The 26,981-nt window shown below is 43.0% G+C and overlaps 1 protein-coding gene across 1 annotated transcript in view; it reads left to right on the top strand.

Annotated features, from left to right (window-relative positions):
* Positions 1-26,981, top strand: part of LOC135212110 (transmembrane and ubiquitin-like domain-containing protein 1) — an 83,397-nt gene that overhangs the window by 19,867 nt on the left and 36,549 nt on the right. The window contains exon 3 of the mRNA XM_064245504.1: positions 15,130-15,352. Coding sequence (XP_064101574.1) covers positions 15,130-15,352 — 223 coding nt within the window. The remainder of the gene's footprint in view (positions 1-15,129; positions 15,353-26,981) is intronic.

A 26,981-nucleotide genomic window follows, 5' to 3' on the forward strand; every position in this document is an offset into this window, starting at 1 on the left:
CCGATTGTCGTAATGTTTGCACCATTTTAAATTAGCCGTTACATAAAGTTTTATATATGAAAATGTGTGTAATTTAATGTAGAATACAACAAAAAACAACCCATGGTTGTAGCTTTTATCAGTCTTGAAATATTTTCATATAAATAACGATAAATAGAAAGAATTCGTCCTTCGGTCAACTTTAACTTTACCGAAATGGTCGAAAACTGCAATTGTAAGCTACAACACTTACAGTCTAGTAATATTCAATCAATTACCTTCATTTTGCAACAAACGGGAAGTCTTTAGCACAATATTTCAATTTATGGTGAATTTTTGAAAACCTTTTTTTTTTTTTATGTTGTGTTGCCTTGATCGTTTTACAATGTGTTATATACCAAAATGATCGCAATTTCATGTACAATACAACGGAAAAAAATTAATATTTTTTTCATTTCTGATGGTTGCATACTAAACTTCAGGCAATGACAAAAAAAGGAGCCAAAAATGAACTTAATCTTGAAAACTAAGCGTGCTGTGATTTTTTGAGAAAAAAAATTTTTCCCGCTTCGGCGCTCACTCTCGAACGCCGCCGGCATACGGGAGACGATTTTTAAAATACCACTTCGGCGTTTAAGGGTTAACTTTATATACTGTGCTTTGTATCTAATGGTTAATACAGTTAGTGCTGGGTGATGGGCTGTTATAATTTCCAAAATATTTGTCTTTCTCTTTCAAATTTTATTTTAATATTTTTATGGTATTATAAACTCCATATACAAAACTTACCAAGTCATTACACAGCTATGGTTTCAAGCTTGCGCAGCAGCTAAAAATTGAGAATCGCATTAGCGCTTCTTTTGTTTTTGGGTAGGAGACACGGACTCCGCTAACCATCAAGAAGGATAGGTACAACACATTGTTCCTATGTGATACATAAACCCTAGGCCCTTTATGATAGGAATTACTTTAGGGATAGCCTGGAAACGGCCGCTGAAATCTTTGAGAAGGCGGTTCGGTAGTTAACTACCAGTCTGGTCTTTGGTAGTCCCTCCGACTGGACGTAAACATTCCAATTTGCTTTTGGCCGTCGCTGTGGCTAGACATGTTCTCTAACCGCTCTCTGACCAACTGTTACTGCTGATTTCTTTTCAATCTGGGTGGGATTTTTCCTTTTCTTACTATTTATATGTTGTTCTTACTATTTGTATGTTTTTGATATGCAAACCTATGAGTTGCAACCGCCTGTGTCCTCTGCCTCCAGCCAGTGCTGCCCCAGGGTTGAGGGTAGGAGGTGCAGCAAAATCCACGCCTTGTTGGCAATTGATCCTCACGCCCTTTTTTCATCATGGCGGGGGTGTGAGTTCTATCTTGATGATATGTGTGTCGAGTGTTCCGTTTGGTCTGCAACATAGTTGGGAAGCTTGCCGGGAAGAGGAAATATGTCGGGAAGACTAAATCTGTGACGGTGGGTAAGACACTTCCCACCACACCTACGGCATCTAACCCTAATCCTACCTCTTCCTACCTCTCTCCTGGGACAGGGATCGACTCCTCGAGTTTTGCTGGGATCTAGGGAGCCTGATAAATTAGGAGAAGTCTGATTTTGAGCCCAGGCAGAGGACATTCTACCTGGGCATGTTGATAGACTTGGTAGCAGCAAGAGTCTTCCCCTCGGATTCTCGTATTAGCAGGTTAAGGAAGGCAGCGAGGCGGTTCCTGTCTTGACAGGAACAGCTTGCTCGGCTCTGGCAGGTCATGATAGGTCACCTGTCTTCCTTGGAGAAGCTGGTCCCCATGGATGGCTTCACCGTCAGTCTTTTCTCGTCCCCCTCTTGCAGGAGTTGAGAGAAGACTTGGACTAGTGGCTCAACGACAGGAACCTCATAATAGGAGTGGATCTCTCCAGTCTCCCTATGGGCATGCTTCTGTTCTTGGATGCATCGACTGAGGGATGGGGCACACACCTGGAGGAGTTGATGACTGTAGGGGTGTGGGACCTTCACAACAGGCACCTTTACATCAATGTCCTGGAACTCAGGGAAGCCTTCCTGGCTCTCCAAGAGTTTCAGGAATGGGTGATGGGACACTCCATGGTGTTGATGAGCGACAGCACCACAGTTGTGGCATATGTCAACAAGCAAGGGGGACTCGCCTCTCTTGAGCTTCATCAGTTGACATTACAGGTGCACGAGTGGGCAGTAGCACACTTGGTAGAACTGTCAGCAGATACATTCCAGGCAAGAGAAATGTAGTAGCAGGTAACCTCAGCTGCCAGAATCAGGTGATAAGGACCGAGTGGTCCCTCCACCAAGATTTGGCAGAAAGGTTTTTCAGCCTGTGGGGGTGTCCAGTCATAGACTTGTTCGCCACCTGGTTCAACAGGAAGCTAGAGACCTTCTGCTCTGTTGTACCATGGTCTGCTGCAGGGGACGCGTTCCAACATCTGTGGGACAACCTCGAAGTTTACGCCTTTCCCCTGTTCTGCTGTTTCGAGCTGTGATCGGCAGGGCGCTGATCACTCCGAATCTTCGGATGATTCTAGGGCCATTTGTATTCCGACCTTCTGGTTCTTCACTCTGAGGCATCGAGAGAGATTCCTCCATGGCAGTACCTGCTGTGCCAGCCACACGTCGAACAGCATCACTAAGCAGTATCGTCCCTGTGTCATAACGGCTGGAGGTTATTCACCATCTCTTACTCCTTTTTTTGTTGTTGAGCAGTAACAGAGATGGCAGGATACCTCAGACAGTCCTCTGCAATAGTATACCAGGGGAAGTGGGCTGTCCTCTGTGGTTGATGTTGTAGATGGGGTATCTCTCTGGTTGGAGCCACTCTTCAGCAGGCCGCAGATTTCATGGTCTTCCTTCACCAAGAGAAACTCCTGTCTGTCTCAGCTGTAAAAGGCTCTTGAAGTTGAAGAGTATTGATATCTCGTCCTCCTTTGAGATATCTACTCATAAGGAGCTTCAAGAGGTCTTGCCCGCCCAGGGACCTCAGGCCCCCAGAGTGGGATTTGACTCTTGTGTTGCAGAGCCTGACTCATGCCCTCATACGAGCCCCTTTGAGAGTCCTCAGACAGGGATCTGACCCTCAAGACCATCTTTCTGCTTGCCCTGGCATTGGTGAAGAGAGTTGGCAAACTACATGGTCTTTCTTATGATGGAAAACACTCTAGGGGATGGGGATCGGTTACGTTTGACTTCATCCCGAACCTCGTAGTGAAGACTCAGAATCCATCGGTTCCTGACGCCAGATTCGAGTCCTTCACTATCCCCTCCCTGAATGACTTCGTGGATGATGATCCAGATGAGATGCTGCTTTGTCCTATTAGAGCACTACGGCACCAATGGTTCCAAGAAAGAGGTGTTCAAGAACACTTTCTTTCTGGCTTTGTGAGGTGTTCAGGAAGGCGTACTCCGCTGCTGACGACGACACTGGTACACTTCGTCCGAGAGCTCACGAGTTCAGGGGCATTGCCCCGTCCCTCGCATTCCATAAGAACCTGTCTGTTCATCAGGTTTTGAAGGCTGGGGTCTGGGCATCCCAGACCACCTTTGCCTCTCATTACCTTTGGGATATTACCTACAGGTCATTGGACACCTTTTCCTTGGGACCAGTGGTGGCTGCTCAACAAGTTGTGTAGCTTACCCAGCTCCTCTAACTGGACAGCATTGCATCTTGCCTTGTTGTACAGTATGAATGAGCATGACTGTGGAGTGACTGGCTCTCCTTTCATCTCTTTCATCCTGCTCTTTCTCTTCAGGTAAAGAGTATGCGGACCGTACATGCTTGACTGAGTGGCCGATGCAAGTAAGACACTCCTTTGGAGTAACCTATCTATTTTCTTTGATTAGTTGATAGAAGTAAATATCTGCCACTTCCCTTCACAAGGCAGGGAAGTGGGACCTGGACAAAAGACAAACCCATAACTTGTATTTGCCTTATTGTCTCCTACATTAATATGTCTTAGTTTTCTCTTAAACCCAGAAGACTGACTATGATCTTGCAGTTCTTTAATTCTGATCAGAAGTCAGTGGCTGGATTCCCTTCCTCGCTCTTATGACCAAGTTGTTTCACTGGAGATCACTCAGATTCCACCCACCAAGTGAGTCTTCCTATCGTAAAGGACCATGGGTTTGTATATCGTGTAGGAACAAATCACAATTTTTGAAAGTAAATTGTATTTTTCTAGCTATACAAACCTGAGGTCCTTTACACTAACTGCCCACCTCATACCACCCCTCAATCTGCTACTTGGGCCAAAAGCAAATTGGAATGTTTATGTCTGGTCTGAGGGATTACCAACAACCGGACTGGTAGTTAAGTACCGAACCGCCTTGTTAAAGAATTCAGCGACCATGCCCAGGCTATGCCTTAAGTAATTCCTATCGTAAAAGGCCTCAGGTTTTTATAGCTGGGAAAAATACAATTAACTTTCAAAAATTGTGATTTCACACAAACCATCTATACTACCACACTCACCCTGACTAAAATAAAGGAAATCTCCTTTCCTTTTTTTCTTTCTCTCTCTCTCTAAACTCCCTTTCTAACTACTCCAATGTACTCATTGGACCTTAACTTCGGGGCCATGATCTCTCATACACTACCGCTTGTTCACTGACTTCTACTCCAACCACATTGGACTTACCTCACCTTGGTTCCAAACTACTTACACCAAGCTCTTTTAAGCTCTGGAGACTTGTGTCGTTTTCAACTTCGCCTACAACTGACATGGCTGCTATCATCTTTTCCTTGCTCTTATTTATTTCTGACACACTTTGCCTCAAGCTATCCAAATTTTCCCCATTTATGCTTTCCAGTACTTTTAACTCCTTCTCACTCACACTGTCACTCTTTCAACACTTAGGGAACTTGCACACACTATACGTGCAGTCGTCTTCACAATTTAGCGTTGCTTCCAATTCACCCAATTCTTGCATATCCATGAACACATTCCTTGTTGTTACCATGTCCACATCCCACTCAAATCCTTCAAAATTGATTACATCCGCATTCTCATTCTCACTACTACCAAACAACATCACAAGGGTATTTTCACTTCTCATACCTACTGGCTTCTCAAACCCCTCAAAATTAAACAACCCATCTCGTGTGCTGTCTGCAAACAACTCTGTAAACGTACCCTTACTCTTTCTACTCCTCTTTTTAGGTTTTCTTTTATGTTCCAATAACAAATTGTTTGTCTCCCCAATTTATGTCTTCTATGTATTCATTTTCCTTTTCCTTTTCCTCCTTTAATAACATCCTAATAGGATGCTCTAATACATGTTTTGGTGGTTCTCTCCATCTTTTCAACTGATAATGATGTTACTTTCTTTATTCGTGTCTTCTAGCACATAACTCAATCCATTGGACCAAACTGTTTTCACTATATACAGACCTTCGTACTTCTCATGCATCTTACTCAGTGTCAATCTTCCTTTCTCAACCACTCCTTCAACACCTTAACACCTCAGAAACTCTTAAACCCTTCATTCGCCTGTCTCCACACATCATCCCACTCATTCTCATTCAGATCCAAACTCGCTCTCACATACCTCTCATAATTCATCACATAGTCACTTGGAGGTATACCTGTGCTTTTATGTACTGACCCATTATACATCGCTACCACTCTTCCTTACAACAAATGCCATTCCCTCTTTTGGTCAACATTCGTAACATCTCGCTCAGAGTCCTTATGGTTGTTCCGCCAATCCATTCGCTCTCGGCATGTGTGAAGTTGTCACTACATGCTGAATCTCCTCATATTTGCTCAAAGGGACTACCAACAAACTCTGGCCCTTTATCACTCAACATTCTTAATGGCTTCCTCACACATGCTGGTAACAAGACCATACTGAATACTCTTGCAACATTCTCACTACTGTAATAGATTCACATCAGCCATGCATCTGATGTTTAGGCCTTTCCCTTACAACTCTCCTGATGGCCGTTGATTGGCCAATCACAGGGCTGGAAACTCTCAGTCTTGCTTGAGTGTTCACATAGGCAGGATGTATGTTCCGACCTCTCTTTCAAAAATTATAACTTTCTTTACACCTCGGTTTTACCTGCAGAGTGCTTCTGAATTTCATCACTAAATGTATTCAAGCCAATGAATTAAGGATTATAATGATATAAGAATTATGAAGAAAATTGAATATATAATAAAAAGGAATAATGAGAGGAAAATTGAATATATAATAAAAAGGAATAATGAGAGGGATATAGGAAGACTAATTGTAGGAAGGAAAAATCAATGGGATAAATGAATTTCCTCCATAAGGTATCAGTATGTAAGTAACGATTATTTTCATCTAGAGATTTCCACTATAGGATATGAAAGGGTGATGGTGATAATGAAGTCTTAATATTCTTTTACCCCCATAAGACTTCTTCTGCCGAGAGGTTGTGGTCATGATGATGGCGTCATCGAGTGATCACGTGAGCAACACCTGACTACACGAAGATAAGAAAGAGAGAGATTAATATTCTTAATCTTTTGCTTGTTATTTTCATTTTCGGTATCATTGTCTTCCATGACATTTAACTTATGAAACACAAGACGATAAAAGATGAATGCGCTGCAATCTCATGTAAGGAATGCAATAATATATTTTATATTAAAAATTTCATGTATATTTCATTATAAATATTTTAGCATTAAGTTTACTGAAGTACATAATTCTTATATCATCATAATCCTTAAATCATTGGCTTGAAGATGCTTAGTGATGAAGTTTGGAAACACTCCTTTTCTGCAGGTAAAACTGAGGTGTAATGAATTGTTATAATTTTTGAAATAGTGGTCGGAACATAGGTCCTGCCTATGTGAACTCTCGAGCGAGACTGAGAGTTTCCAGCCCTGTGAATGGCTTATCAACAGCCAATTATGAGTGTCGTAAGGGAATGGCTTAGACATCAGATGTACGGCTGATGTGAATCTATTATAGTCTTATTCTTCCCAACTGCACAACTTACAAACTTACTCTTATGATCTACCATAACAACGCTCCTACATTTCCTCTTGCAGTTACCAGCAAAGCTACACAATCAATTGACACCAACCCAAACGGTTCTTTCATACTCAACTTCAAAACAGGTGGGCTAGCGTACACTGTTACTTTACCTTCTGACATTCTTCACATGTAACTGCCACATCTGTACACGTTTTCCTCATATGGGGAAAACTGATGCTCTTTCATGCACTCAGTCAACTTAAACTTCCCCATATGTCCATATTTCTCATGAACAAACATGTACATCCCCACTGCTCTGCTCATTGAGAACATTGGAACATACATAAACTCTCCCGTCTTCTCTCTTGAAAAATACACCAACCTTCACACAACACAAACCTCTCAGCAAACCACATCCATTTACTCAACAACAAAGGCCATCTTTCCCAGGTAATCTCTCTCTAATACACCTCCTCAACTCACTCACCACAAAACAATTTTGCTGCATCTCCTCAATGCCCTCCGTTGTTAGCAATTCATTCTCACTCTTATCCAACTCCTTTATATCCTTCTCCTCACTTAGACTTCTACTAATCACTCCCCAACAGAAATCCTTTCCCAACATCCACTACTAATCCATTCTTCCTCTAAAAATCCATTCCAAACAGGAAACAGCACAGCATTTGCTCATCTCCAAGTACAGGCAGTCCCTGGTTATCGGTGAGCCCTGTTAATGGTGATCCAGAAATTGGCAATGTATGGCACCATAACGGGCTGAGTTTCAGTTATTGGCACCATAATATGCCAATAATAGAGTTATGTGGCCATAACATACCTAACAGAGGCGCCATAAACCAAAACTTGGTGCCATAAAGGTGGTTTTTGCTTATCAGCACCCCACCGAGAATGGAGCCCATGCCAATAACTGGGGACTGCCTTTACCACAAAACACGCTTCCACCTCAATCTCTCCCAACTTTACTTCTAACCTCTAGCCTCACTTCTGCCCGGCCAACCGATTTTCCTGCCATATCTGTCACTGATACACTCACTGGTCTCCTTTTAACTTTCCAACTCACTCTCTCAACATCTTTAATCACACCAAAGATATTTGGGCTTCCATGTCAACCAGACCACAGTACTGGCCTCCACTGACATCAACTACCACAATCATTGCTTTTCCCCTCTGGTGTGCACACTGACACTTATCCCTTTGGCCAAACAAACATCCTTCACTTACATCCTTACTACTATTTTCCACTGCCAACAGTTCTGATGTTTTATCTTCAACATTTTCCTCCTTTTCTACTTCCATTCATAGATCTTTTTCTCTACAACCCAGTTATAGTGTATCCCACTTAAGGGGGCTGGCCAGCTAATGCCATTTTTTAAGGGCAGGAATTTGACATTCATACCACTTAATAAAGTGACTTAGGACATCTCCAAACCACATATGATTTTCGCCTCTGACCTTCTGTTTTGTGATGCCAGGGCAATTTATGTGGAAAATAACCATTTTTCAAAGTCTATCTCCTCCCTTGATACTTCATATTAAGACCTGGGCATACTACCATATATAGACCTGATGTAGACCTCCAATTAAGTGAATTTTTTTTTTCTAAAAGTCATTTTTTTGCTAGACATGAATTTTTCCATTATGGTAAAAAAATATACCCTTTAAATCAGGAAGAAAATTTCAGAAAAAAACGAAAAAAAAAATTGGAAAAAAGGGCTTCATTTGGTTGTTCTAAAGTGTCTTTCTAAGTTATATAACAAGTTTCAATACCATAGCTTTAAAACTAAGCAAGAAGATAGAATTTGAAGGTCAGTAAGTATGTTATTTATCATAATTTAATCATAAAGATCCCTTTGCTCATAGATCGTAGCCTGGGGCAACTCTCTCTCTCTCTTCTTCACTAACTCAGCTGATTAGAGCAAATTTTCTTCTTCTGTATGTTAGCGAGATGTTTTCCTTGTCTTTCCCTTTTTGGCAGGATGAAATTCTAGCCAAAACAAGTATAAAGAGACGTAAAAGCAAGAGAATGTCAGAGGTGAAACTCGAACTTGTACTCTCTTTTTACAAAGACGATGTTAATAAATCATGATTATTATGAATTTCATATTCCTTTTTGGGTATTAATAAACCCAAATTATGTTATTTATCATAAATGAAGATCCCTTTGCTCAAAGACCCCCTCTCTCTTCACTAACTACGCTAATATCATATATATTATGATATTCTGTACTCATATTAGAGCGAATTTTGTTCTTCTGTATGTTATCTAGAAATTTTGCTTGTCTTTTCCTTTGGCATGATGAAATTCTTGCCGAAACGAAGATAAACAGACATAACAGAAGGCGAATGTCAGAGGTGAAACCCGAATGTGTACCCTTCACAATGTTTCTCTTCGCACTGAAAGGTGGTAACCTGACTCCCTTCCCTCCTGTGACTTATGGAATCTCTACAGATGCCATTCCTCACAATTTCTTTGACAATAATTATCAAAATTTAAGATAACAGAAGAAATATTGCATTTTCTTGTATGGATCAATGTTTTTGGTTTGTTGAGTTACATTTACTAATTACCCTGTAACTACGAAAGTAAGAGGAATTTTGATGAAATGTTTTGTATATGCATTCTCCATTGCTATACGAAGCTCCATTAATTTTTTTATGACTCCATTTTTCGCCCTATACCCACATATATAAGGGTACCGGCCAGCCCCCTTAAACACTGCAAATGCAGCTCATGCTCACTCTCTTTCAATCCCTTATGCTGATACACTATAGGTTTCTCACCTCCAACGTGAATGGACATAATCAACTTAGACTTCTTAGTTACTGCCACCAAATCCTCCTGAAATGGGCCCACTCCAGGACACAGCATAGCTTTCAATCTTCTGATACCGCTTAACATTTGACATTCCCAAACATCCAGGCCTCTTGCAAACTTCCCCAGTTACCTCAGCTCTCAGTTCATTCACATTTCCAGGCACCTGCACCTTCAAACCTTCATCTACCAAATCATTCAGTCCATACCACACTTTCAAACATTGATTCACCACCTCCTCGACTCTTGTGCTACCACCAATCTTCATGCCAGATACTCTGGTCTTATGTCTTTTATGTTTTCTTCCTTCCCTTCTCCAGGTAATCTAGACATCATGTCCACAACAACATTCCTCTTATCTGGGATGTACTCCACAACAAAATCAAAATCACCCAAATCCTCAACCGTTTGCACAATCCTGGCATCAACTCCTTTCATTCTCTGCAGATATACCAGAGGTTGGTGGTCTGTGCATACCACGAACCTCACACCATACAGAAAAGGTCGCAGAGCTTTCACACAGAATCACAACACAACCAACTCTCTCTCAACAGTCGAGTACTTTTGCTCTGCCAAGTTAAATGCCTTACTTACATATGCTATCACTCGATCTCTTTCAATCCCATTCACCATTTGTTTTTGCATCAAACTTCCATCTATCAACATTCCACTCGCATCTGTAGACACTTCTCAATTACTGGCATCTGCACTATAGTCAGGGTAAGCCTACTCTACATCCTTCACCATTTCCACTTTCAATTTCTTGAACACTTTCACCATCCTTTCATCCCACTTCACAAATGTACTCTTCCTACAGCCTGTCCATACTGACAACAGCTTTGCAATTCCTGAACAATCTTCACAAACTTTCTTCCAAACTCAGTCATTCCCAAAAATCCACACATCTCTTGCACAGTCCTAGGTTGGGGAAAATTTCTCACTTTTTCAACAAACTGTTCTGCCTTTTGTATACCAGACTTACTCACCTTATGGCCCAAAAACTCCACCTCATTCATGAACCCCTCACACTTTCTCACTTTGACTTTGCCCCCCCCCCCCCCCACCCCCCCCCCCCCAACACTAACTCCGTAACAACATTCATCGCGCTCGGAAATGCTGTTGGTGCATTCGCCAGGCTAAAACTAAGATTGCAGAACTGATACTGTTTCTTAGTATTTGAGAAAGCAATTATAGGTCTACAATCTTCCACCACTGGCATTGGATAGTAACCCCTGACCAGATCCATCTTACTGAATGCTTTCATCCCATGCATACTGTACACACAGTCAGACACCACACACATAGGAAATCTTTTTTCCACTGTCACCTTATTTACTTTCCAATAATCAGTGCACATTCGCAGTCTCCCATCAGGCTTTTTATCTGCACAGTTGGACTGTTCCAAGCACTCTTACTGGGTTCAATCACTCCTATCCTTTTTAACTCTTCACACTACATTGACGTATCAGCAAATATCCGCGTGAATCATGCCAAAAATGGCCCCTAAAAAGTGCCTTGCTCCTTCTAAGACTTCTGGCCAAGAGCCTGAGAGAAAGAAGACCATAATGAAGCCCGAAGGATTAGATATTTTTACGTGACTAGGAACCAATTGGTTACCTAGCAACGGGACCTACAGCTTATTGTGGGATTCGAACCACATTACGTATATCGAAAAACCTTACATGAGGAAGCAGCATCAGCCGACAAAGAGGTGATCGTGAAATATCCCAAGACCCTCAAGAAGATTCTGCTGGAGAAAGGATACTGGCCTTTTCTGGAAAAGGTGCCATTCCGGACACATTTAATGAAGGATGAAGCTAAAGCCTCCGGATTCAAGGCACAAAAGGACAGGGTGTCCCTCCTGATGTGTGAGAATGCAGCTGGCTATGCTGAAACCAGGCCTCATACAAGGCTGTAAATCCAAGAGCACTCAAAAATGAGAATAAGTCATTGCTGCCTGTATTCTGAATGCACAATCCCATGGCCTGGATCACCAAAGTCCTTACAGAGTACTGGTTCCATCAAAGCTTCATTCCTCAAGTTAGGCAATCCCTGGGCAATTTGGACTTAAAGTTCAAGGTCTTGCTCATAATGGTCATTGCTGGGGGCCACCCTCTCAATTTTCATTACGAGGGAGTCCAGCTCGAGTTCCTCCCTCCCAATACCACCTCTCTCCTCCAGCCTATGAACCAGGGCGTGATATGTGCCTTCAAGGCACTCTACACCGGGAACTCCTTCCAGCACCTTGTTGATGCAATGGACCGTAACAGTGGATTTACGCTGAAATCCTATTGGCGTAAATTCTCGATTGCTACGTGTCTGTCTGTTCATTGACCGGATCCGCTGAAGGACATGAAGAAGGAGACCCTGAATGCATGCTGGAGTAAGTTGTGGCCGGACTGTGTCCATTTTATACGGGCTTTTCTCCTCAGGAAATCCAGCACTTGGCCATTAATAAGGCAGTCCAGTTGGCAAAAATTCTTGGTGGTGAAGGCTTTGACGATATCACTGAGGATAAAGTCGGCACCCTCATTGATACCCACTCTGACCCCCTGACAGAACAGGATTTAGAAGACCTGATGAAGTCTGCCAGTAAAAATGAAGACACTCAGGTTCAGGAGAGGAGCAGGAGCAGGAGCAGGAGGTAGGCCTGACTTTGGAACGCCTGTCCGAAGTTAGGAGAATGATCAACAATGTCCAGGGGTTTGTTGTAACATGTGATCATTACATGGAACGTTCCTTGAAATTTTACAACATTCTTGGTGCGGCATTGGAGCCCTATAATCAAGCCCTCATTGCCATTAAGAAGCAACGACAGCAGCTGCCAAACACACGTACGAAGAAGGACCCTCCAAAGCCTCCTGAATCGCCTGAAGTAGTGCCCCTTGGATTGCGTAAAGAAGTGCCTCCCAAATTGCCTGAAGAATTGCCTCTTGAAGTGTCCCCTGAAGGTGAAGAGTGGCCCTCAGAGATGTAACTACTTTGCTTAGCTATGCAGTCATATCTTCATCATTCATCAGACTGCACGGCTAATTCATCATCATCATCATCTTTAATCAACATTCATCATTGATGAGTACTCTATTTATGTACTCTTGTTGTTCTAGTGTAAAATTTTTTTTAATTTTAACAAAGCTCTCTCTCTCTCTCTCTCTCAGTTCTCTCTCTCCTTCATACTCTCATCTCTTCTCTACTCTCTCTCTCTCTCTCGTCTCTCTCTCTCTCTCTCTCCTCTCCTCTCTCTCTCTCTCTCTCTCTCGTGATTTTATTTATAATTGTTTCTCTTGTAAAAAGAAAACTGGATGACTTAAATGGGTAACTGCATGAAAGAAAACGTGTATGACTGAATACTTATGGGGAGAACTGGATTATTTTCATATACGTAACTGAATCATGCAGTGATAGACGTAATGTATTTATAGAAACTTAAAATAAAATTAAGATTACTTTGAAATAGTATCAATGATATTTCAAAGATTAATATGTATGTACCGTAATAGGATGATATTTTAATGTATATTTGATGTAGGATATTATTTTTAGGGATACTTTGGTGTTTCCACATTCAAGATAGGAGATATAAGCAATTTTACAGAGGCTCCAACTATTCACAGGTTTGAGCTATTCACGGCCGGTGTCTCAAATGCATCCCCTGCGAATATGGGGGGAACACTGTAGTACTGTGTAATGACAAAGTAGGAAAAAATGTTATGAATTGCTGTTTTACATTTGAAGAGTGTTTTTTATCATCTCAACAAATTTCCATTATATTCATAATTGGATGTACAGTGGAACCTAGGTTTTCATACTTAATCCGTTCCAGAACCTCCCACGAAAACCGTAACGTATGAAAACCGAAGCAATAATTCCCTTAAGGAATAATGTAAATACAATTAATTCATTCCTGACCCCCCAAAATATTTTTTAAAATTACATTTTATAGGGAATGAACAGTTTGCATACAGAAAACAATGAGAAATAAATATAAACCACTAATGAAATGAATAAATTAACATTTAATATCATTCTTACCTTTATGGAAAAGACTTGTTAGTGTATGGAAGACAGAGGGGAGGGGAGAGGGAGAAAGAGAGGTTATTGTTTGGAAGGGAATCTCCCTCCAGAAGGACTTCAGGTATCAAGGACCTATCTGGCGTTACTTCTCTTTGTTTTTTACTGGCACTATCTGAGGTTACTTCCCCACTTTGTTTTTTACTGGCACTAAGACCTACTTGAGAGTTACTGGACCTCTGTTGCACAACAAAACTGTCCAGAGACATTTGTTTCTGGCATTTCTTTAAAATTTGCCTAAAGTTAAACTTGGCATTGTCATTAAACATGTTGGAGACACGGATTACAACTTTGTTGGGATGATAATTCTCCACAAAATTTTTTACATCATTCCACTTTGCAAACAAGTCCTTAATCCCTGAAGTAGGCATGTTATGTATGCCCATTTTTCTCTGAATTGTTCAAACCAGCCTCTGCTGGCCTTAAATTCACTAACAGTAGTGCTTGTTGTAGGCATTTTCTTACTCAGGTTGGCATGCAACTTCCTCCAACACTTTGCTGTGAGCTCTTTCTTAGATTCTAGTGTTTCTTGCCTTTTTTACAGAACTTTCTTTGGCCCTATGATGGCTTATTTAGCAGTTGCACTTGAATAAAAAAAAAGCACAAAAACAACAAATACAAAAGCAGAATGGGTCATGAAAGAAGATGGAATGCCATGTTTGGGCACTCAATAAGGGGCCCAGTCACAAGTGGGCCTCAAATGGAGTGTTTCTGAGTGTACGAAAACTGAGGAAACATACGATAACAAAGACAAAAGTTTGTAGAAAAAAAGTCTACAAAAACCAAAACGTATAAAAAGAGAGGCATACGAAAACTGAGGTTTGACTGTATTAGTATTGCATAATAGCTAAAAGAATATTATATGGTGCTTAGAGAAGCTGCCTGTACAATATATGTGAAGACCAAGTGAATCTCTCCTTTGTTAGAAGCATACTGCTGCCTCTCTATAATTGTGCAGGAAGCAGCACAGTAACTTCATGAATTATTCATGTAAATATAACAAATTCAGTTATACAGGCAGTTCCTGGGTTACGCCGGGTTCTGTTCCCAGCAGCTGTAAGCTGAAAATCGCCTTAACCCGAATTAGCATAATTATAATGGGAATGGTTAACAGCACCATGAGGCAAGCACCCAAAGTCTGGAACGACTTAACCCAAACCTGTTGTAACCTGGAGCCCAATCCTGATGTAACCCAGGGACTGCCTATACCTGTACGTAGCTTGATTGATTGCAGTTTTATTGAGTTTTACCATTGTCAATGTTATGTATTGTACTTTCTTCCAGGCAACACTTTTCTATAGAAATGGATGCCAACCGTCGCATTCGACTCATATTTAATGGGCAGTTGCTTAGTCAGGATTCTTCAACTTTAGCTCAGTATGGATTGTTTGACAATTGTGTTGTTCACTGTCATGTATCACAGCCCCAGCAAATGGGCCAGAACAGTAGCCAGACTAGGAATGTGACTGCACATGAAGATGAAGATGCTTATGTTACCAGTTTACTTGTAAGTAATCTTATTTTTAACTATAATATCATGCAGATAATTGTATATTTCATTTAGCTGTAGAAAATTTGTTTGATATGCTATAATTATTTTTGTTGCCTCATGTATGCTTGTAAAGTTTTACTCAGAATCACAGATTGTTTCATCATAACCCATTTATTGTATACATACACTACTGTATATATTCTCTGCCCAAATGTTTCCAGGTTCACCTGTCTTTTTCTGTCAGAAGATAATCTCACTATTCATGCATTAGTATCTTGTTGCTCAGGTTTTTTTCAGTCATGAACATGCTGTTCTGTCAATAGGTCTGTTGATTGCTCTCCAATTGTTCCCTTTGCATAGGATTGCTGTTCCATAGTGTATTATATACAGGCAGTCCCCGGGTTTACGACGGGGGTTCCGTTCTTGAGACGCGTCGTAAGCCGAAAATCGTCGTAAGCCGGAACGACGCTTGGAAATATGTCTTAAACTAATAAAAAGTTATAAAAACATTACTTGTAATCCTTTGGTTACACTACATGTTGTTTCCTGTAGTTTTTATGTACAACCTGAGTTATTTTCATAAAAAGAATGCTGGTTCTTGAAGGTAAAAACTATTGTAATCCTCTGGTGACACTACATTCTTGAAGTTTTATGTACAACCTGGAGTGATTTTGCCAAATCTTGAGGGCTACAAGAACAGCTGATTACTATTTACATATCATATAGACTAATTGAAAGGTAAATGTATCTTTCAAATAGGCCTTATTATTAGTTAGTCATCAACAAAACATTTCCTGCCATGAGTCAGAGGCCGTTTAATGAAACGAACACTTCTCTGTCCTATCTGTTCAGAAAATAAACGTTACGTCAATCCCCGAGACCATTGTTGCCAAAGCGTCTCTCTCTCTCTCTCTCTCTCTCTCTCTCTCTCTCTCTCTCTCTCTCTCTCTCTCTCTCTCTCTCTCTCTCTCTCTCTCTCTCTCTGATCAAATTACATTGGAAACTTTACATACGATTGCCCTAATATACGAATGTTTTGAGATACAACAGAAAATTTGCGAAAATATAAGCTTTGATATACAACGAAATATTTGAGATACGATTTTGCGATGAGTGTTAGTTGTATAGGCGACCGATAAATGGCGTTCAGTCCGTTTGTTTGTTGGTGCTGCATGTTAACACGTCGTTGTTTAGTTCGTTGTATTTGCGCCTATTTTTCGTGTTATTTTGTCTATTTTATTATTAACCATGGGTCTCAAAGCTAAAGACAAAGCAGGTGATAAGAAAAAAGCCAAGAAAATGATTTCGATGGAAGCAAAACATGAAATTATAGCAAAGCATGAACGCGGCGTTCGTATCGTCGATTTGGCAAACGAGTATGGTCGAAATCCTTCTACAATATCCACGATCATCAAGCAGAAGGAAGCTATAAAAACCCCCGAGACCAATGTTGCCAAAGCGTCTCTCTCTCTCTCTCTCTCTCTCTCTCTCTCTCTCTCTCTCTCTCTCTCTCTCTCTCTCTCTCTCTCTCTCTCTCTCTCTCTCTCTCTGATCAAATTGCGTACTGGATAATATGTCTCTTTGGATACTTCGATTTTGCCAAATATTGAGGGCTACAAGAACAGTTGATTACTATTTACGTATCATATAGGCTAATTAAAGTAAACGTATCTTTAAATAGGCTTATATTATTAGTATCAACAAAACATTTACTGGCATGAGTCAGAGGCCGTTTAACGAAACTAACACTTCTCTGTCCTTAACTCGGAGCGTCGGAAGACGCCTCTCTCTCTCTCTCTCTCTCTCTCTCTCTCTCTCTCTCTCTCTCTCTCTCTCTCTCTCTCTCTCTCTCTCTCTCTCTGATCAAATTACTGGATAATGTCTCTCTTTGGATACTTGGAATTTGCGTTGTAATCTAACCAGAAACTTCGTTTTGTTATTATTACTGGAAACAAGTAATGATTTTTTCATTATTTGCGCTTTTGGACTGTTATATGTAAACTAGTATGTATTCATTCGCTCGGAAACTAGTTCCGCATATGAGGCGTCACTAAAAAACATAGAAAAATACAACATAAAAAGTGTCGAAAATCATCATAACCTCAAAATTTTTGTTGTAATCTAACCAGAAACTTATTTTCATACAATGAACTTACCTGTCAGATATATACATAGCTAAGACTCCGTCGTCCCCGACAGAAATTCAAATTTCGCGCCACTCGCTACCGGTAGGTCAGGTGATCTACCTGCCTGCCCTGGGCGGCAGGACTAGGAACCATCCCCGTTTTCTATCATATTTTCTCTGTCGCCGGTGGTATCAACATTGTTGTTACTACCTCTTGACTGGAATTCGCTTTTCAAGACTTTATTGATCATCTTTATTGGATTTCTTGGTGACGTACTGGATCGTTGTTTTGGCATTCGCTACTGTGGACTGGATTTGGACTTGCTTTTGATTTTTCTATTAGAATGTCTGATTCAAGTGTTAGTGTGAGAGTGTGTGTGAATGTAGGCTGCAAGGTGAGGATACCGAAGGCTTCGGTTGATCCTCACACTGTATGTCGTAAATGTAGGGGGTTTGACTGTTCTTTGGCTAACACCTGTATTGAGTGTGAAAAGTTGAATGCTAATGAATGGAAGACTCTAACTTCTTACTTGAAGAAGTTAGAGAGGGATAGGATTAGACGAGCTGCACAAAAGAGTGTGAGTACAAGGCCTATTGAGCCTTTTCCTGAGTCTAACTCTCCTTGTATTAATGAATATGATTCTCCCTATGTATCTGAATCCTCACAGGCTTTGCATTCGGATTCGGCTTCTGAAATCGCCAATCTGAAGGCTACTCTTCGTAAAATGAAGACAAAGATGGCGGCCATGCAAGGTAAGGCTAGTGATTGTGAATTACTAAGTGAAGTGAGTGTTCCCAGTGTTGTGGAGGGGGCGTCTGACCGTTCCCGGCGATGCTCCCAGGCCTAGACCTCTTCCAAACTCACATACCCAGAGGAGTAGGAAAGTCGAAAGTCGTACTTTTGGATGGTTGTGGGGAATTCCCAACGGTCAGGCGTCCCTTCAGCAGGTTCTGTTTCGTTACAGTCTGCTCAGGACCGCTCAAATAGAAGCGTCCTACGAGATTGTTTCTCGTCGTCCGGTTCTCCTTCACCTAAACGAGGGTGGAAGGACTCGGATCTTTCTAGCCACTGAAAAGGCATTGGAAAGAGCGCGCGTTCGACTCGAGCCCGGAGCGCTTCTCGGAGGAAGATCCTTCTTCTATCAAGAAGGCTAAGCTGGTTTCGACGCCTCCTAGAGATGTATTTGATGATCGCACTTCTTCGAGTTCTCCTGCTTCTTCTATGGAAGAGGACGCTGGGGTGGCTTACCAAGAGGATTTTGCTGGCAGTTCAAAGGAGCAGGTATTGCCATCTTTGGTGGGAGTTTCTTTCAAGGATCCCACCCCCTCGCAAAGAAAGACGCTAGTGTCTTCCCAAGAGGATTTTGCTGCAGTTCAAGGTAGCATATTTGCCCTCTTTGGTGGGAGTTCTTTCAAGGGCTCCCCCTCGCAAGAAAGACGCTTAGACTTCCTATTAAGAAGTCTCGTCTTCTTTCTCCAGCTAGACGTGAAGCGTCCGCCAGACATAGGACGTCTTCCCAGGCAAGAAGAGGCGTACAAACGTCAGGAATCTTTCTGAGCGAGTTGCTCGAGATCAGGATACGCTCAGGCCTGAGGCACCAGCCAGGCGCGACGGCGTTCCAGTTAGGCGTGAGGATCCAGCCAAGCGCGAGGCGCCAGCCAAGCGCGAGGCGCCAGCCAAGCGCGAAGTTTCAGCCAGGCGCGAGGCGCCAGCCAGGAGCGAGGCACCAGCCAGGCGCGAGGAGTTGCGTGAGGACGGCCAGACAAGCGCGAGACGTCAGCCAGGCGCGAGATGCCAGCCAAGCTACACGCTCCAGCCAAGCGTGAAGCGCCAGCCAGGCGCGAGGCACCAGACAAGCGCGAGGCGCCAGACAGCGCGAGGCGCCACCAGCGCGAGGAGCGTTTCAGGCGCGAGAAGTCAAGCAGACGCGAGACTTCTTTTAGATGTGAGAGAGAGTCGGTTCACTCGATGAGCCCCTCTCCTAGTAGGAGTTTGTCTCCAGTAGAGAGAGAACGGGATGAAGATCCTCTCGTTTTTCAGGCCGATTCTCCACAAGGTGTAGAAGGAGATTCGGAAGAAGAGGGAGACGGTAGAGAAGGAGTCTCGAACTATAAAGTTCTGACTGACCTTCTTTTACGAGAATACGGAGATTCTTTAACTCCTGCCGCTCCTCCTTCGCCTCGATCACTGTTTTCGAGTGCGATTGTGCCTAAGTCTTCGTCGGTCTTGAAGATGAGACCTACGATCTCTATGAAGAGAGCGCTTCAGTCCTTAGACAAATGGATGTTGTCTAAGAAGGATCTGGGCAGAACTACCTTCTGTATGCCTCCAGCCATACTTTCTGGCAAGAGAGGTTTCTGGTACCGAACTGGGGAGAACATGGGCCTTTCTCTCCCAGCGGCAGCCGAAGCAGACTTCTCAACCTTGGTTGACTCGTCAAGGAGACACGCTTTTCGAATGGAGCTCGCGTGTCTTGGGCTATTTCGGAGACGGATCATCTCCTCAAGGGACTCTTCCATATTTTGGAAGTGTTTAATTTCCTAGACTGGTCCCTTGGGGTGATGTCTAAGAAAGCTCATGACTCGGATGGTCTTGACCCAGAAGTAATTCTCAGTATTCTTGCTTGTATTGACAAGGCGGTACAAGACGGATCGGGAGAAATCTCCTCTCTCTTTTCGAGCAGTACTCCTTAAGAAGAGGAGTATTTTTAGTTCATTCCTAACAAAGGCGGTTTCTCCCTCTCACAGAGAGCAGCCCTGGTTTTCGCTCCCATGTCTGACTTCCTGTTTCCTTCTCAGTTAGTGAAGGACATTTCTCGATCACTGACTGAGAAGGCGACTCAGGATCTTCTCCTGCAAACTGCAAGGAAGAAGAGACCTCTTGTTTCTGTAGACAAGAAAGGACCGACTTCTACGGTTCAGCCCTTTCGAGGAGGGCCTCTCTCCAGAGCTACCTCTAAGAGAAGAGGTCTTGAGAGGAGAGGTAAGGCTCCTTCCCGTCCCTTTAAGAAAGGGAAGTGAGACAGACAGCCTCCAAACACCAGTGGGGGCCAGGCTTGCTTTCGAATTTGCAGACGCCTTGGTCACTCATAAACTCAGACGCCTCTTCCATGTCCATAATAAGGAAGGGATATCTTATCCCCTTCCAAGACAGTCCTCCACTAACGACCATTCCGCGGGAACTGTCAGCCAGATACAGGGACCCTGTACTGAGGGATACTCTTCGTCTGATGGTGAATCAAATGTGGGACAAAAGAGCTATAGAACTGGTTCTAGAGCAAAACTCTCCGGGGTTTTACAATCGGCTTTTCCTGGTTGCGAAAGCCTCGGGGGGCTGGAGACCAGTTCTAGATGTCAGCGCTCTGAACAAGTTCGTTCGAAAGGAGAAGTTCTCTATGGAGACTTCGGCCTCAGTCCTTGCGGCTTTACGTCAAGGAGATTGGATGGTGTCGCTGGATCTCCAGGACGCCTATTTTCATGTCCCGATTCACCCTTCGTCGAAGAAGTACCTCCGTTTCATGACGGGGGGAAGGATCTTTCAGTTCAGGGCCTTGTGTTTCGGCCTATCCACAGCGCCTCAGGTCTTCACAAGCCTGATGAAGAATGTGGCGAGGTGTCTTCACCTCAAAGGCGTCAACATCTCTCTATATTTGGACGATTGGCTCATCAGGGCCAGAACAGAGAGACAGTGTTTGGAGGACCTTTCTTTGACCCTAGACCTGATAAAGGCGTTGGGACTACTCGTGAACCTCGAGAAGTCACAGCTAATTCCCAGACAGAACTTGGGTCTATCTGGGGATTCAGATGGATTCTCGGGGTTTGGGGTTTTTAGAGTATTTCCTTCGCAAGAGAGAATCGTGAGAGGCTTGGAAAAAGTCTCTCTCTTCTTAGGGAAAGAACGAACTTCGGCGAGGGAATGGTTAAGCCTACTAGGCACCCTTTCCTCGCTCGAACAGTTCTTTCCTCTAGGAAGACTACATCTTCGCCCTCTTCAGTTTTTCCTAAAGAGATCGTGGAACTGGAAGACGGGACTTCTCTCCGACAGTTTTCTCCTTCCAAGGGAAATGAAACCACACCTGCAATGGTGGTTGTCCCCTCTAAAAGAGAACAAGGGAATTTCTCTGGAAGTTCCGAACCCAAACCGAGTGTTGTTTTTCCGACGCATCGGAGAAGGGTTGGGGAGCAACACTAGGACCGAGAGAAGTGTCAGGCACCTGGAAGACAGCACAGGTGTCCTGGCACATAAATTGCAAAGAACTTCTAGCGTTCACTTAGCGCTAAAGTTCTTCGAACCCTTTGTGACGAACAGTGTGGTCCAAGTGAATGTGGACAACACTACAGCCCTGTCCTACATTCGGAAGCAGGGAGGAACGCACTCCGTGTCGCTTTACGAGATAGCAAGAGATCTGCTAATTTGGGCCTCACAAAGAAACATCGCCCTCCTAACAAGATTTGTTCAGGGGACGAGAAACATCAGGGCGGACAGACTGAGCAGGAGAAGCCAGGTCCTTCACACAGAATGGACTCTTCATTCAGAGGTGTGTCAGAGTCTTTGGGATCTTTGGGGCACTCCTCACGTAGATCTGTTCGCCACATTCCTTTCCAAAAGGCTGGAAGTCTTTTGTTCAGTGGTGGAAGACCCAAGAGCTCTCGTGGTCGATGCCTTCCTGCTGGACTGGTCTCATGTGGACGTGTACGCTTTCCCCCCTTTCAAAATCCTGGGACAAGTGTTGAGAAAGTTCGTAGCGTCCAACGGGACAAGGATGACCCTGATAGCCCCGTTTTGGCCAGCACAAGATTGGTTTGCAGAGGTGCTGGAGTGGACAGTAGACTTCCCAAGATCCCTTCCAAAAAGGATGGATCTTCTCAGACAGCCACACTTCGAGAGGTTTCATCAAAACCTCCCCGCTCTCGCTCTGACTGCCTTTCGACTATCGAAAGACTTGTCAGAGCGAGGGGGTTTTCTCGCGAAGCTGCAAGCGCTATCGCTAGAGCCCGCAGAGCTTCCACTAGACGAGTCTATCAGTCGAAGTGGGAGGTATTCAGAAGGTGGTGCAAGTCTAAGAAGTTGTCCTCCTCCAGTACCTCTATAACCGAAATCGCCGATTTCCTGTTGTTCTTGAGAGAGGTCTCTCATTTGTCTGTATCGACAATCAAAGGATACAGGAGCATGCTGTCGGCAGTATTTAGAAACAGAGGCCTAGACATTGCTGATAATAAAGATCTGCATGACTTGATTAGATCGTTTGAAACGACAAAATCGAAGGAACTAACTCCACCCAGCTGGAACCTGGACGTAGTTCTCAAGTTCCTTTCGTCGGACAGATTTGAGCCTCCCCACGTAGCTTCGTTCAGGGATATAACAAGAAAATGCTTGTTTCTCCTATCTTTGGCGACAGCCAAAAGAGTTGGCGAACTTCATGCCCTAGAAGATGAAGTCGGCTTTAACAAAGACTCGGCCTTTTGCTCGTTTAGAACTCTGTTTCTAGCGAAGAATGAAAATCCATCGAATCCCTGGCCCAAGAGATTCGAGATCAAAGGCTTATCGAGTCTAGTAGGGAGAGAAACAGAGAGGTCTCTTTGCCCGGTAAGAGCCTTGAAGTTCTTCTTACAACAAAGAAACAAATGGGAGGCTCTAGACAAAGTCTTTGGTGTTCGATTAAGGACCCCACAAGAATCATGTCTAAGAACGCATTAGCTTTCTTCATTAGGAGCGTCATTACGGATGCTCACAAGTTCTGTCCTGACGACTCTTTTCCGCTTTTAAGAGTAAAAGCCCATGAAGTTAGAGCAGTGGCGACGTCTCTCTCTTTTCAGAAGAATATGTCATTAAAGAAAATCATTGACACGACATATTGGAGGTGCAATTCAGTTTTTGCATCTCACTATCTTAAAGACGTTCGCGTGACCTACGAGAAATGTTTTTCTCTGGGACCTTTTGTATCGGCGGATACAATACTGGGTACGGGAGCAAACACCATCCTTAAATTTGTACATACCTTCTACTAGATATGTTCTAGATTCCTGCTGACAAAGAGGGCTTGGTGCTGCACTGGCGGCCAGTCACTGTTGTTCAGTAAGGAACTCTTGTGATATCTTTTAGGGGAGTATTTAAAAAATTTTTTTTGAGAATTTTTGTATAAATGAGTTTTTCGTTTCGAGTTTAGGGTTGTTTGCTATGAGTTCGGGGATAACTCAGAGCAATTCTATATACTAACATGGTGGTTAGGATCAGGTGGTCGGGATTGGTTATGCTCCTTCACAAGGTGTGTTGTCATAGAAGTGGTCCAGTACCCATTGACAAAGTCCTTTTAGGCTCTGCCGAGTAAGCGGTTCTTATACCCATCGACAGACCCACAAGAACTCTAGCCATAGATCTAATATCTCGCTAAAGTCTTTGAGGTGATGCAGACTACCGGGCTACAGCCACGAAGTCTACCACCTATCAGGTAGGAACCAAGGTTTTTCTGTTATACCTACAACATATGTTGTTTACCTGTCTATTCCATATTAGCTGTCTCTGACCCTCCACCAAAGGGTGCCAATCAGCTATGTATATATCTGACAGGTAAGTTCATTGTATGAAAATGATATTGTTATAATACAATAAAGTTTCATACATACTTACCTGGCAGATATATACGATTAATGGCCCACCCAGCCTCCCCGCAGGAGACAGGTGGAAGAGAGAAAATATGATAGAAAACGGGGATGGTTCCTAGTCCTGCCGCCCAGGGCAGGCAGGTAGATCACCTGACTACCGGTAGCGAGTGGCGCGAAATTTGAATTTCTGTCGGGGACGACGGAGTCTTAGCTATGTATATATCTGCCAGGTAAGTATGTATGAAACTTTATTGTATTATAACAATATCATTTTTATTAATATACTGTGCTAAACTATAAAGGATTTTTATCATAGTATGCGTTTTTTAAAAGCGTCGTTAACTCGGAGCGTCGGAAGCGTCGGCGTCGCAACCTCGGAACAAGCGTCGTAACCCAGGACGGATTTTTCCATTGAATATTTAAGAAAAAGCGTCGTAACCTCGGAACGTCGTAAGCCGGAACCGTCGTAACCCGGGGACCGCCTGTATACTGCAATAATTTATTTTAATTTTTTCATATTTTCATTTATTTCAGTCATTTTCCACTTTTGTATACTACTTACATGATAGTACAGGGATGAAAGAGTGGTTTTTACAGTTAGCGGGTACTGATCACTTGCCATTATTGTTGACCTTGTAGGGTCTACCTGTTGTGTGATTAACTTATTAATCATCTTGGAAATTTAATTTTCTTTTCACAGTCTTTTTGTAATTACTATTATTACATTATTATTCAGAAGATGAACCCCATTCATACGGAACAATCCCACAGGGGCCATTGATTTGAAATTCAACCTTCCAAAGAATATAGTGCTCATTAGGAAGTAAGAGAAGGTAGAGGCAAATACAAAAAGAAGAGATCTCACTTATAAAAAAATGAATGAATAAATAGATAAAAATGTATTAGAATACACGGAAAATAGCATTAGGGTAGTAATGCATTGTATTTTTGTTTAAACTTTTGAAGTTCCAATGGCATGATATCCTCAAGGAGACTGTTCCATGAAGGCCCTCTGGAACTGAGAAGTTTGACAGTAAATCAGGAGTAAAAGGGGATCAGGTATTATTTGTGAATGTTAAAATACAATTTTATACATTCAACTTACCTGTCAGATATATACATAGCTATTGATTCCGTCGCGCCAACAGAATTTCGAATTTCGCGCACACGCTACAGGTAGGTCAGGTGATCCACCGCGCTGCCGTTGGGTGGCAGGAATAGGAACCATTCCCGTTTTCCATCAGATTTTTTCTGTCGGCCATACTGGCAACATCGTTGTTGGTATCTCCGGCTGGATTTCGTTTTTGGATACAATTGATCATCGTTTTGGACCCTTTGGTGACGTATTTGGAGCGTTGTACTGGCATACGCTTTTGTGGACCGTTATTTGGATTTTGGCTTGGAATTTTCATCATGATGTCTGATTCTGGAAGTGTGGTGAGAATGTGTGTGAATGAAGGGTGCAAGGTGAGAATGCCGAAAGCTTCGGTTGATCCTCACACCATGTAAAATATGCAGGAAGTATGAATGCTCGATGGATAACACTTGTCATGAATGTGAGAGTTTGAGTGCTGAAGGGTGGAAGTCTCTAACTTCTTATTTAAAGAAATTAGAGAAAGACCGGTTAAGGAATTCATCTTCCAAAACCAAGCCTAGCTCTCAATCTTCAAGTGGTTTGGTGAGTAATATTGTACCCTCCTCTAACATTATGAACGCTCCTTGTAATATTTCAGGACCTTCTCCGAATGCAGATCCTATGGACTCTGCTTCGGAGATCGCAAGCCTTAAAGCTGCGCTTATGAAAATGGAGTGTAAAATGGCTGCCATAGAAGGTAAGCAAAGTAGTGCTGTGGAAAGTGATGTGAATTTCCCCAGTGAAGTGGAGGAGGCATCTGATTGGCTTCACAATGCTCCCAGGCCTAGACCTCTTTCAAGCTCCCAAGCCCAGAGGAGAAGGAATGTCAAAAGCCTTACGGAGGTTATGGAGGATCCCCACCAGTCAGACGTCTCTTCGGCAGAATCTGTAACGTCACAGACTGCCAGAGAACGCATTAGAGAAAGCGTTCTACGTGAATGTTTTTCGTCTTCGGAGAATTCCTCACCTAAAAGAGGATGGAGATCAGCGGATCGTTCTCGTCCCTTGAAGAGGATCTGGGAAGAATCGGGCATAAACTCGAGTCCGGAACGTTTTTCGGAGGACTCCCCGACAGAGATTAAGAAAGCAAAGGTTTTGGCTTCTCCCGCTAAGTCGTGGAGAATGGAGAAAGAATGCTCTCCTTCCTCTCGTTTAGACCAAAGAGAAGAAACGACTAAGATATTAAAGGATATGCAAGAGTCTATTGCTTCTCTAGTCAGGGTTCTTTCGAGAGATCCTCCAAGAAGAAAGGATGTTAATCTTCCTGTGAAGAAGTAAAAAAATCCTTACTATCAACCTCCCAGAAAAGAAGATTCTTCTTCGGATGAAGGGTCTATTTTTCACAGACCTGCGAGTTCGGGGCGCGAGGCGCCAGCCAGGCGTGAAGCGCCAGCCGAGCGCGAAGCGCCAGCCAGGCGCGGAGCGCCAGTCAGCCGCAAAGAACTACCAGTTAAGCGCGAGGGGCCAGCCAGGCGCGACGCGCCAGCTAAGCGCGAAGCGCCAACCAGGCGCTATCCGATATCGTATGAGATGGCCAAGCGCGAGAAGCTAGCCAGGCGCAAGGCGCCAGCTGAACATGAAGAGCTGGAAGAGCGAGAAGTCATAAGGGGTAACAGAAGATCTTTATATAGTCATGTAATGTCTTCGGATAGCGAGTCTTCTACAAATAGAAACCCTAATTCAAGGAAGCAACCTGGTACATCGAAGGTTACGGTTTCAACCTCCATGTTTCAGGATGTTTTAGTGGATAAGAAAGGGAGAGCTTCTAGATCTGTCAGTCT

The sequence above is a fragment of the Macrobrachium nipponense genome, chromosome 40 (genome assembly GCF_015104395.2).
Source record: "Macrobrachium nipponense isolate FS-2020 chromosome 40, ASM1510439v2, whole genome shotgun sequence".
Taxonomy (NCBI): domain Eukaryota; kingdom Metazoa; phylum Arthropoda; class Malacostraca; order Decapoda; family Palaemonidae; genus Macrobrachium; species Macrobrachium nipponense.